This window comes from Phoenix dactylifera, chromosome 8, assembly GCF_009389715.1.
Source record: "Phoenix dactylifera cultivar Barhee BC4 chromosome 8, palm_55x_up_171113_PBpolish2nd_filt_p, whole genome shotgun sequence".
Taxonomy (NCBI): Eukaryota; Viridiplantae; Streptophyta; class Magnoliopsida; order Arecales; family Arecaceae; genus Phoenix; species Phoenix dactylifera.
This window is the reverse complement of record NC_052399.1, coordinates 11,207,441-11,220,285: the sequence shown is the minus strand read 5'-3', so window position 1 is coordinate 11,220,285 and position 12,845 is coordinate 11,207,441. Positions and strand designations below refer to the sequence as shown.

The 12,845-nt window shown below is 36.9% G+C and overlaps 1 protein-coding gene across 2 annotated transcripts; it reads left to right on the top strand.

Moving 5' to 3' along the window:
• The first annotated feature begins 280 nt into the window (after positions 1–280).
• On the top strand, positions 281–12,845 carry LOC103720193 (ADP-ribosylation factor-like protein 5). Of its 2 annotated transcripts, none has more exons than XM_008809794.4 (3): positions 281–480; positions 683–910; positions 12,252–12,845. In XM_008809794.4, the coding sequence occupies exons 2-3, from the start codon at positions 719–721 to the stop codon at positions 12,612–12,614; spliced, it is 555 nt and encodes a 184-aa protein (XP_008808016.1). In that variant the 5' UTR covers positions 281–480; positions 683–718; the 3' UTR covers positions 12,615–12,845. The 2 variants fall into 2 exon arrangements, with proteins under 2 accessions (XP_008808016.1, XP_008808017.1); XM_008809795.4 differs by having other exon boundaries at positions 300–480; positions 645–910.

The following is a 12,845-nucleotide window of genomic DNA, read 5'->3' as shown; positions in this document are numbered from 1 at the left end:
CATCTTTATTATTACTAAATTTCTTCATAACTATGCATACTTTCAGAGGCAAATCAGCCTCAGCCTGTTGATACTTTAGCAAGTCTTGGTATTTCTTCTGAATTTATCTCGGCTGTATTGCCTCAAAGAGTGAGAGCTCTGGTTTGGGGTGATATTGTCTTCATTTTTTCTGTTTTTGTTTGTGTTTTTATTTCGGGCCTTGGACCCCTCATAAAAAAAAAACGAAAAAAAAAAATTCCGTGCGTTCCAAGTCACCATTCCACGCTGGCTCCGACAGGGATCCATTTCCGTTGGCTATCATCCTCGTCCCTCTCTAAATATATTCGGACTCTCCTTCCTCGCTTCGTCCCCGTCCTTCTCCGAATTAGGGTTTTTCTCTGGTTTTCTTCCCTTCTCGGCCAGGGAAAACCCTCCGATCTCCGCCATTAAATCACCATCCGAGCTCTTAGTATTCAAATTTCTTCCCTTCTGCGTCACCAGGTGAGATCCCTTTCACCCCTCCGTCTACCCCTGCGTCGATTCCGAACTCTTCGCTATTTATCTTGGATCGGATCGCGATTCCATTTTCTTCTTCTTTTCTAGTTCTTGTAGGGTTTCCCCCCAAGATATTTTCTTTGAATTCTTTTTTTTTTTCTTTCTGTAAGTGGTGGTATTAGAGTTTGGATTTCTCTTCTGGCTTTAGATTGGAGGGTGAAAGTATTGGATCTTGAGGCATAAGATGGGGGCGCTGGTGTCGAGGTTTTGGTTCATGTTGTTCCCCGCGAAGGAGTACAAGATTGTGGTGGTTGGGTTGGACAATGCCGGGAAGACGACGACTCTTTACAAATTGCATCTTGGAGATGTCGTCAACACGAGTCCTACTATTGGGAGCAATGTCGAGGAGGTTGTTTACAAGAACATAAGGTTTGAGGTCAGTGAATGTTTCTTCTCTTTTGCCCCGTTCTTTTCAATCTGTTTTGTAGCAGATGGTTGTTTTCCCGTTTAAGTTACTGTTTTAAAGATTGATTGCTTAGTGGGTTATTTATTCGAATTCTAAAATTTCGGATGTCATGGGTCGTTAGTTAAAAGGATGTTACTGAGTTAACTGGGGACTATTCTATTGAAAAACAAATTTAGGTTAGAAGATTAAAAGGTCATCGATCTTTAACCAAATGTTGTAGCGGAAAAGTGAATTTGCTTTTCTGTTGTAGGGAGGGCGGACTGATAAGGTACAAGGAGAGATGTAGGGGAAAGAACCTAGATGGACTAAAGCTGAATTATATGGTTCTTACATCAACAAATCAAAATCAGAAGATTGATCTTTAGAGAGAGTTTAAATAGTAAGGAGTGTGGGCTGTGGGTTAGCAGTTTGTATTATGGAGGTTGATAGGGCAACATGTGACTTCAGTTCTCTTTTGTCTTTTGTTATATGAGTCAGGAAGTCCTTTTTACAGGACCTGCAAGTAAGCATATGGTTTACCATTGTTAACTTGGGTAATTTATGGTTGACTTTGGAACTTTTGTTGGGGAAGAGTGTAATAACTTGGTTGGGGTGAGTGTTAACTATAGACAACACTGGCATTTCCATTTTGTTATCTCTTAGGAGTTTAGCAAAGTTTTTGTTGTGCTATATTGCGGTGATCAGGATCGGCAAAACCGTCTCGGGCATGGTCTGCCGTACCGGTCCGTACCGGCCGGTACCGGCCAGTACGTATCGGCCCGGCCTAACACCGGTACCGGATCAGCGTGGAATCTGGTACCGGTAGTTTATTGTTGAAGAACCGGTATGGGACCGGTTTGGACCGGTACGTACCGGTCCGCCACCGGTATGGCGGACCTTGGTCTCGGATGTTCCGAGCCGTACTGGTGGCTCACTGGTACGGTTCCAGAAACGGAAACAAAACCCATTGCCGGAGCCGAAAAAAGGAGAAGGACAGCGAGAGTGAGTGGGGGAGGGAGAGGGAGGGAGAGGGCGGAGGGCCGGCGAAGGCCGATAGAGTCCGACCGAGGCCGCGGGAAGCGAGGTTGTGGCCAGTTCTCCTGTTTTTAACGAAACAGGGATCCAGCCGCGGCCTTAAAAAATCTCATGATTTTTAAATAAAGTCAGCCCCTGGCCTCCGCCAACCCTCCACTGGCCTTTCTCCCTCTCTTCCCCTTCTCTCTCTCTCTCTCTCTCTCTTTCTCTCTTTCATGGTTTGTGTGCCGTCTCCTCCATTGGTACAGGCCCGACATAGCCTATGCCAATTCATGCCACCGGAGAACCGGTACGGAGCCAGGTACCGGTTTCGCCGACCTTGGCGGTGATGATATGATGGTATATTCTGATGTAGGTTTTCATTGTATAGTTATTTTGGGTGTTTTACATATTCATTTCTCTTATTCTCAGATATGAGATAGGAAAATTTTATGACTTTGCTTATGGTGACAAGGAGAAGGGTATTCGTTTTGTGACATTAAGAATTGTGAGGATATAATGGATGGAGTAGTAAGATTTAGGAAATACAAGAGATTGATTGGGAGTTGTTATTTGAGCTGTTTCAGAATTAACAGGACAGAAAGATAAATTGCGAGGAACCTTTAATGAGGTAGATAATGAGGTCGGAGAACCCTTTGGATTTTTTGGCTATGGCCGAAGAAACCACAGTTTATTATATAACATTTGAAAGGGAGTACTTTAATATAGTCTGGTCAATGTCTTTGATTACCTTATACCTTGGTAAAGGGCAAAGCAACTTTCTTTTTTCTTTACATTGCTTGTGCTCTTCATTGGTTGTGTCCCGTTCCTATACCACTAGGTTAAACTACATTAGGTGATGAGAATTATATTACCAAATTAATTCCAAAATTCTTCTATATATGTGTGTAGCTACATATGTATCTATTTTGCATTAAAAGCAAGAAATCTAGAAAATGCTAAATTCTTATGCTTGTGTTTGTGAGCGAATTTAGGAAAAAATGCTGCTTATGTACTATACTTGTTGCCAACTGTACTGAAAAAATAATTTGCTATGAAAAATGTTACACTAGTATAATATATAGAATGAATGCGTGTAAATTGTGCATGCAAACCAAGGTTTTAAATTCTATGGGACGGGGCTCCCTTGGTTTTCCCATGGAATAGGACGTGCCATTGTCTCGCCCCATCTTGACACCTGAGACAAGGGATGTCCCAAGACGTGCTAATCGGACCACTAGAACAATGGCAGGATGGTCTTGTCCTGACACTTGGGATGGTACCCTGTTCTAGTATCCCGCAGGACGCCCCACTGGGACTTGAGTCCTTGATGTAAACCATATCTCATTTTAGATCATTTGCAAAAAGTATATACACTCTAAGGGGCATGCTTAATATGGTGCCATACTTATGAAGTCAACCTACTGAACAATGGAAGGCAAACATAATTGATGGCCCATTGAGTATTGATGGTCAAGGTGGCTGTCATTCTTAATATTCTTGGTTTCTTATTGATCATTGGATTATTGGTAACCTGAATTGTGTCCCAGTCATATATAATGGCATAAAGATGGGAGACTTGAGCATTTTGCCAATTGACAAGATATTAAATATTGGAGCTTGAATTCAAGTGCAAATGCCAGAGCTTCAATAGGACTAGTAATATTTCTACCTTTTGGAATACTTGTAATTATGCAGCTTCTTTCAATGAGCTCCAAGTTCCACATATGGTGGCAAAGTATTGGTCTTCAGATCTTCTTGCAAAGAATATTCCATCTCTTGTGGGAGACTGTGCATGCTCTCTTCCGATTTATACAATCTTCCTTTTGAACTTCAAGATGTATGCAAATTCAATGAAGGAATTTATTGAGTTGTTAATGGAAAATTTATTAAGGAATACAATTCTTTTGCTAATACTATGCCCATCCTATGCTAGAAAACATGAAGATAATTCTAAGCAGTAATTAAAGTTATGAGATAATTAAGACATTATGCTTTAATTATCTTATCTATTTGATCTATAATTGTACGTTAACAACAAATAATTATTTTGAGAAATACAATGGGGATGCCACCAGCAAGATTTGAACCCTGGACCTCTCCCAAGCAGGAAGGAATGCCAATCAGCTTCACTAAAGCGACAATGAATGTTCCATGAATATAAAGAGTAGATCTTTTATGTTAAAACCAATAATACAAAAGCAACCTACATTATAAACTTAGAAGGTTTTCCTTAAAATAAGCATGATGTTGTTACTACTTTCTTCCTGTGACTTTTGGAGCTGCGCTTCTACTTTACTAACAAGGTTTTAAAAGTTGGTTTCAATTTAGGTTTCGGTCACTTAAACAAAGTTTTAGATTTGGTAGTTTCGGTGATTTTACCATTTTCACTCTGTGTTTTGGCGTTTCAGTAAGAAAAGTTAGGAAAAATATGAAAAACTAGAAAAATCAATGGAAATCAAGGATATAAATTTTCCACTATTTGATTTCGATTTATCAGTTTTCATAGATTATATAGTTTCGGTTGATTAGGCAAGTCATTTTCCATTATTTAACTGTGTTTTAGGGTATTTAGGATCATCATTTATATAATTTGGGCAGTTTCAAGCTGAAATTAAACTATTTGCATATTAATGCTCTGAATATATCATATGAACATACTAATCTCTTAAGAAAACACTGAATATCAATCAATCAAGCATAAACTGACAAGACAAGTACACAATAGTATAAAATAAATTAACTTTACCTATTCAATACCGTATACTATCGCGAGGTGCATCATTGAAATAATAGTGGTCATTATCATCATCACGTAGGTGAGAGCGCTAATAGAGATGAGGATAATAATGAGATAGCTTTTCACCAATCTAAGAAGTTATGAAATGTTTAATTTTTTGTATATAAGATATGTTTTTTCTGCAATGTGCTGTCTTTAGTTGTTTACAAAAGTCTTTATGAAGTTCTATGATAAGGGCCATTTGAAGCCTAGCCTTCAAGAGTTATTTTTATTACTTATTATTCTTTTAGTTCAAGAGAAAAGAAATGACCAAGAAACGACAAAAATCTATATAGCTGATGTACTTAAATAAACAACAAAATGACAAAAATATGATAGCAAACATCAAAACAAGGCTTGAAAAAATATCTTTGCTTAGTTTCAGTGGGTTTTAGTCGAAACTGATTAAAATCACCGACAGTAGACTGAAACTAGTCAATTTCTACCAAATATCTTTGCTTAGTTTCAGTTGGTTTTAGTCGAGTTTGATTAAAACCACCGAAACTAGACTGAAACTAGTCATTTTCCACCAAAATTGGTCATATTCGACTGGAACTGAAACTGCCGAAACTGGAAAAGCTGAAACTAGGGCCCTTGGTTTTAGCTCAGTGTCGGTTGAAGCAGATTGGTTTTGGTCCAAACTTAAAACCTTTGAGACTGATATTGACTCCAAACAAGCGACTATGTTTAGACCTTTTAATTCTTTTGTTTAGTTTCTTTTGTCTTCCTTATGTTTTCCCATGTTAAAAGTACTTATTTATCCATCTTTTCTCCCCCCTCAGCATCATCTCTTTGGTTTCAATTAACTATCATTGGAGGCATTTAATAGTCTTGAAATTCCTTTTTCTCTTTCCCCTAATTGGAAGTAGTTTCGTAAAGCCTTCTTCCTTCAAATACTCTTGCACTATTAGGGCATGCAAGTTGCTGTTCATTGGGTTAATCAAGTTATTATGATGGAAGCAAGGATTGAAGTCCCGATGAGACAGGGGCCATCCCAGCCATCTCGCCTTTGTCTTGGCTGGGTCATGCACCGATATGGCTAACTCGGTTAGGGCATGCCCTCAGTCCTTTTTTTTCAACAATGTTTCCACTCATCGCTAGGGGGGAGACGGAAAGATCAGTTCAGCCTTACTTTTTTTCTAATGATGCATTAACATTGGTGCCAAGAGAGCGAAGGTTGGAAGGCTCGGTTTGTAGGGCTTCTCCTTTTTCTTCTTCCATTTTCCCCCACTAAGCACGGGGCTCAACCAATCATGGGGCTTAGCTAGATGAAATCACGTGCATTTTTTTTTCCCTTCCCAATGAGGACGCATGAGTGTAGATGTGGAACTGTCATATCTTTCGTGTGAAAGAGGGCTCTCCTTCGCATGAAAGCATCATTCGATCACCAATCGCACAGATCTTAAAACACTTACATCTTCATCATTTATCCATCCACATAGATCTCAAAGCGAGCAGTTTATGATCCAATGATGGAAAGATGCACACTTGTCCTAGCGGATGCTGACTGAGAGATTTCCGTGAGAGAGTTAATTTCTCCTCCCCTCTCTCTCCTTCATGTGAAAGCACCCTTGTCCTAGTGGATGTTGGCCGGGATGGCCGCAAGATGGGGCGGGACACGGGGCATCCCATTCCGTGGGGAAACCATGATTCCTCCATCCCACGAGAATTAAAACCTTGGATGGAAGCAACAACAAATAACATAATAAAATCTAAGCGTGTCATTTTCTTGAATAGTTTTGCAGCAAAAGTTTCTTTGAGGCAGATTTGCATTAGGTTGGTATATCTGCTATCTGCTCATAAAGAATTCAATATTGAAACTTGTGGATAGCAAGTTGAAGCATTTCAAAGCCAGAGTATAACTTCTTCTAAATGTAGTAGGTCACACTATTAACAATTTTCTCTCTGTTTTTGGTAACACTATTTACAATTTTCTCTCTACTTTTGGACTCTATATTGTTTGACTATCTGAAAATATGTCTTTGCAAATCCTTAGCTGGTCATCACCTCTTAATCTTTTGCATATTCTTCTCATATCTCCATAAAAATGTTAGGGATGTAAGTGGCACCGGAAAACTGATAGTTGATCTGATTATTTTCTAATAATCAGGTATGGATCAAATTTAAGTTTTCGGTAACTTATTGATCAAAAGTTAGATTCCATATACAGGATCTAGATTTGAACTTGTGTGTCGGGTGTACATTTTAATGTCACAAATGATATTTTTGCACACCGGAGTTCTCTTTCTGATATTTATGTTATGAAAAAAAAAAATACAAAAATGGAAAAAAAAAGATCATTTTTCTTTATTTCATCGTATCAGAAAGGAATGTTGGGATCACTAAATCACAGACAAAATAAATATATAAAGCAATAGAACCATCATAGTATTTCTTTTATTCCTATGAAAGGGTGGTAAATGGACCATTCAACCATCTGGATCGGATGGATTCTAGTTCTTTCTTCAATGGAATAGAAGAGAAAGAAAATGTAAATTCCATTATGGAGCTGCATGTACAAAAGATGCCTGTACGGTTGTAGAATTCTATTTTTAAATCCCTTCTATCGAATCTAGCTATTTCAAATCCAATAACCAGATAATGTGAATACTATATATATATATATATATATATATATATATATATATATATATATATATATATATATATATTGTGTATAAAATTATATATGTCTGTATAAAATTATATATATATCACTATATATGTCTGTATGTATATTGTGTATAAAATTATATATGGATATTTATAGTACTATATATAACATAAATAAATATAGTGATATAAAGAGGATATGTTATGTGACTTGCATTGATTCCTTTTCTGCACATATGAATTTGCACTTTTTTCTCATGCATGCTTCCCTTAACTGTTGCCCATTGTCATTTCAGTTCCCAATCCAGACTGACTTTTAGATTTCAATTCATTTCAGTCAAATCTAATATAAACAGAAACTTAAATATGTTCCTAATATGATTAATTATTTTTTAATACCAATCATTCACCCCTCATATTAATTGTTATGCTTGTTATAGCTAATATTTTTTAAAGTCATAACTTTATTAAATATTATTTTCTAATAAGTGGTAGAAGGAAACCAAAAAAAAAAAAAAATAGCACGAGGAAACATAAGATAAAATCATGCACGAATCGAACCACCAAAAATGCTCAAACCTGAACTTGTATCTGACTATTAACCGAGTTCAGATTTGAGTTTGGAGCTTATCCATTTTGATGGATCCGAGCCCAAATCTGAACTCGATTTGTCCTATCAAGTTTGGATGCAGATGCAGCATGGATCTGATCCCAATTGGATCCATTTACAGCTCTAAAAAATACAATGTAAGAGCTTGTCTAATTTATATATTCTACTCAACCCTCTTTCTACTGTCATCGATTTTTTATTCAATGTGGTGGGGATTGTACATCTGTTATGGTCTTCGGATGACATTTTCTTTTGCTGGGAAAGCTGTTTCTTGAATTTTGTTATCAAATAGCCTGGTATTAACCAAAGCACTTCACTAGATTGGATTAAGATAACTTGTCAAACTAAGGTTGAGGAAACAATGAATTCAAAAAAAGAAAGTTGTATGCATGGTGACATCAATGTAAACAAGTCAGCATACTATTGTCAAATGGCTTATCATTCTTGGGATGCTTTATTAGTGGAATATGGCGGAAATTAGGTATTCGCTATTAGTGTGAGGTATCTTATAGATTGTTTGTTTCTTTACATGTTTTGCATCAGCAGGTGAAGAGTTGTGGATAACAAGAGTTATCTTCTTGTTATTCTCTGAAGTTGTTTTACAAGAAAAAAAATTGAATCTCTAAAGATTAGGTTACTTAATGATGGATGTTTCTGGTGAAAATCATCATTTATTGTAGTTATCAAAAGTGATTTCCCTAATTGTTGTGTAATTAGTAAGATACGAGCATGGAGACTTATCTTTATATATGATATGATTGCAGTTTTGGAAATTTCAGATATATAATTTTAGAGCCTACTCTCATGGATTTGAAGAAATCTGGTCATTGTTATTCTCCTAGTCACATAATATGAACACAATTAGAAGCAATACCCTGATGCTTCTAATTGTGTTCATATTTGTTGCTTCTCCATGTGATTGATATACTCATTCTTGTTAATTATTTCAAAGGAGCTTGATTAGGCAGTGAATGAGGATTAGGTACAGGATTACTAGGTCGTAATTATACAGACTGGTTTTTTCCCTTTCTGGAAAATTATCATAGAAATACTATAATCACAACCTCCAGCCTTTTCCGAGCTATTTCTCTTCAGTTTCTTGGATCATTCACTAGTCATTCCTTTTATGTTTGCTTATTGTAGTGTCATTGCAAGTTTTCCAAACCCTTTCACTCAATATTTATCCACATCGGCTTTTTTCTGGCTGTATATATCCGTGCTACCTTAGGTTTTCTCCTCTTTTTCTTAATTCTTTAATGAATATTTGAAAAGAGAACTCTTCTTACAGTAGCCTCTAAACATTTTTCTTAATTCTTATGGTAGCCTCTAAACATTTTCATCATTCATTTCATGACCGTATTAAATTCTAAATCCATTGTCCATCACTTTGTGTCTTTAACTAATATTGTCCATCACTTTGTCTTTAACTAATGTAACTCATAGGCTTCTCTGACACACATTTCTCAGTCGGTCCTTATTTGTACCATATGTTCATCTCAACAGTCTCACTTCTTTTATAGACCCTCTTTATTTTTTGACATATGAAGTCATCCAACATTTGTCCAGATAATAATATAATTTTGTTTTTTTTCTGAATCTTGACAAAGTTTCCAGTTTTCTGGGCATGCATTTTATGAAATTTTGAAGCAAGGTTTTAAAAATTACCAGAACGGAAAGGTACGAGTGATACCATTCTGGCAGAAAACCTGTATGAGGTCCGGTTCTGGTATTCGAAACCTTGTCTTCAAGGTTTTAATGCTTCCATTATTGAAAATATTGATATTGGATATCCTTAACCTTGAGAAAGTGAGATTAATTTTGTGAGTTTGTTTAACTTGATGGTATGCACTTTTCTCAAGATAGAACTAATGCAGTAGATTTGCAGCATGGACTCAAGAATTGAATTTTAGATACAAAAGTGTATATATTCTTTCAGTAGACTAGCCTGGGTTTAACTTGGCAAGATCAAACTTTTGTCAGTAGGCAGAATTTTAATAAAATATTTTGATTGCAACATATCGAAATTATTTATGGTAACATTTTTTTAAAAAAGAAAACAAATCCCTGGAAACCTGTGAAATTTTAAAACACTCTGGAAAGTTTACCAAAATTCTGCAAATAATCTGTGATGCGGTAGTAAGTGAACTAATCCAGATTTTGCCTCAAAGAAAAGAAACAGACAAGTGCTCAATTTATTTATGATATGTAAGGAAAGGAAACTTGAAATGCCAGTTTTGATAGTAATTTGTGATTTCAAGATAATGGGATGACCTTTTTACTTATGCTTAAAGGCAAAGATTCTTGCATATGATACTTTTGGATTTGGCTTTTTATTTTGGTAAATTATTGGATGGGAGTTTCTAAACTGGTTTATTATCTTTGAAGCATTTGGGATCTAAGTAATGATGGTCTCATACGTCCTTGAGTTTTTTATGCATACTTTTCTTCATCTAGCTCTTGGTTGGCTTGTGCCAAGTTGAATAAATACTTGTTAACATTTTATTGTTTTCAGAGGGTAAAAAGGCTGATTTTTCCCTTGCTCATGTCTTTGGTACTTTGATTTGAAAATTTAGTTCCAATGCGTGGTCATTGTCTGACACTTTTTGGCTCATCTGTTTACCTGTGCAGTGAATTTAGGAACTTGGTTAGTTTGCACATGCACAAAAATTTTTTGCAGAGCATGTTTGATGTTATTGACATGGCTAGTCAAATCAGCATAGCGGTTGATTAAGGGTGACATATTATTCATAATGTTATTGTAGGTTTTTATGGGCTTATTAAACTGCATATTTAGGTTATGACAGGAGGCATTGTTAAGCAATAATCTGATGCTGCCAATTGTGTTGTCTTGACATTATATGGCTAGGAACTCCAATTTTTCCAGAGGGTGGACAACTGCTTTGTGATTATGATCAGAATATACTGAGTGCTTAATGTGGTCTAAGATTTGAAATGAATGTAGTTGATAGATCTTATTTCTCTGAGATAAATAACATAGTTTGCATCCCCACCCTTATTCTCTAGATCCCAAAGCAAAGTGCACAGTATTTGCAACATTCTTTGCAGGTATTAAGTGTTCATACTGACCCATCAAATTAATAAGTGCTAATATCAAGACTCTCTAGTCTTTAACTCGATCAAAACTATGTCTTGGACAATTTTATGCGGAACTTTCTACTTTGAAAGCATTTGGTTATGTTTGGTTATGCCAACAGGCGCCATTAGTTCTTTCGCAGTCAGTAGGATGGTCTGATCCTTGGTGATTAGAGTGTTATAGCAGAACTACTTTCATCATGACATCAGTAGGCTGTTTTATGTCTAGTTCTGCATTGGGTTTTTTGGGTGAATCAATGTGTTGACAAGGCAATTTGAATGGCTTTCAGATCTGCAAAGTAGGATAGTGTGTCAGGTATTTGGTTCTAAAATGAGACTAGCATTTGTACTCATGCTGTCTTCGTAACTAGCTACTTTACAGATATTCGTTGAAGTTGAATGTGAACTTAATTGTTAACCATGCCTGCTTTTCCTACTTCATGTACATGCATGTGTTTGCATTTATATATTTTCCTTTATTGGGTGGTTCTTCCGTTCTGCCTGCAGTACACCATGATTTCATAATTAAGTTTGATAACCCGAGCTGTAGATTTATCACCAATTCTGTCAAATATGAAGTCTCCAGGAATCCAGTACCATATAGATAATGACCTTTCTCGGTCATCCTAGTTGAAAACTGCTCCTGTTGTACTCTACCGTGGAGAAATCTTCAACCCTTTTGGCATGTACTTCACCAATTATTTCTCAGTGATCTCTCCAGTCTGCCGTTACCAGTGACTCAGTTTCAGTTAGATTTTGCAAACTAAACTTTAGCATCATCCTGCTAATGAGAGTGGGAAGCAACTTATAAAAACCTGTTTTTTCACTCTTAGGCAGGAAATTCTAAAATCAAAATTCTGCTATATTGAAAAGCTCTGCTTCTTTGGAAGTTTAACTATCTTGAACTATTTTAGATAAAATATTAATCCTATCTCCCTGGTTGGCAAGCTAAATGAAAAAAAAAAGGTTCACAGTATTCTAAACTCTCTGTGAAGCTTGCTTCGTATCTTCAGTTAAGTTCATTTCATTCTTGGCATGCACTTTGCTCTTGCTGTGTGATAAGTAAATAGGACTTGATTTTCGAATGTCATGGTGCAGGCTGTTCCTGTTGATAATTAGCTTATTGCATCATCTTCATATCGTGGGCATTTTAAATTCATTTTGATTGTAAGCTCTGCAAACATTTACCACTGGCCATCTCACATCCTGCTACGACTAACCAGGTTTGGGATCTTGGGGGACAAGAAAGGCTGAGAGCCTCCTGGGCAACATATTACCAGGGAACTCATGCTGTCATTGCTGTGATAGATAGCACTGACCGAGCTCGGATCTCCATCATGAAGGATGAGCTCTTCAGGCTGCTTCAGCATGCAGACCTTGAGCATACCGTGGTGCTCGTATTTGCTAACAAACAGGACCTCAAGGATGCAATGTCTCCCGCTGAGATCACTGACGCCCTGTCCCTCCATAGCATCAAGAACCATGACTGGCACATCCAAGCCTGTTGTGCTCTCACCGGTGAGGGATTATATGATGGCCTGGGATGGATAGCTCAGAGAGTTGCTGGGAAAGCAACAGCAACCTAATCTGGAATCGGATCTTGCTTGTCTTGTATTTTGTTTAATGTGAACATGATAAAGGGCGAGAGAGAACAGGTTTTTCCCCCCATGTAAACCAATCCATGGCCTCATGATGCAAACCAAAGTAACACATTGTTTATATTCCTATCAGTTTGTGGAAAAAAGTGCATATTTTCCCATGTTTCTCTCTTTCATGTTGCAGATGGAAATGACACTATCTGATTAGTCTGAAAATAA

What these genes read in the sequence shown, in the direction of transcription:
- LOC103720193 (XM_008809794.4), top strand. Translation starts at nt 719, where the DNA reads ATGGGGGCGCTGGTGTCGAGGTTTTGGTTCATGTTGTTCCCCGCGAAG. An exon ending in ACAAGAACATAAGGTTTGAG is followed by an intron (nt 911 to 12,251) that starts GTCAGTGAATGT and finishes ACGACTAACCAG; the next exon opens with GTTTGGGATCTTGGGGGACA.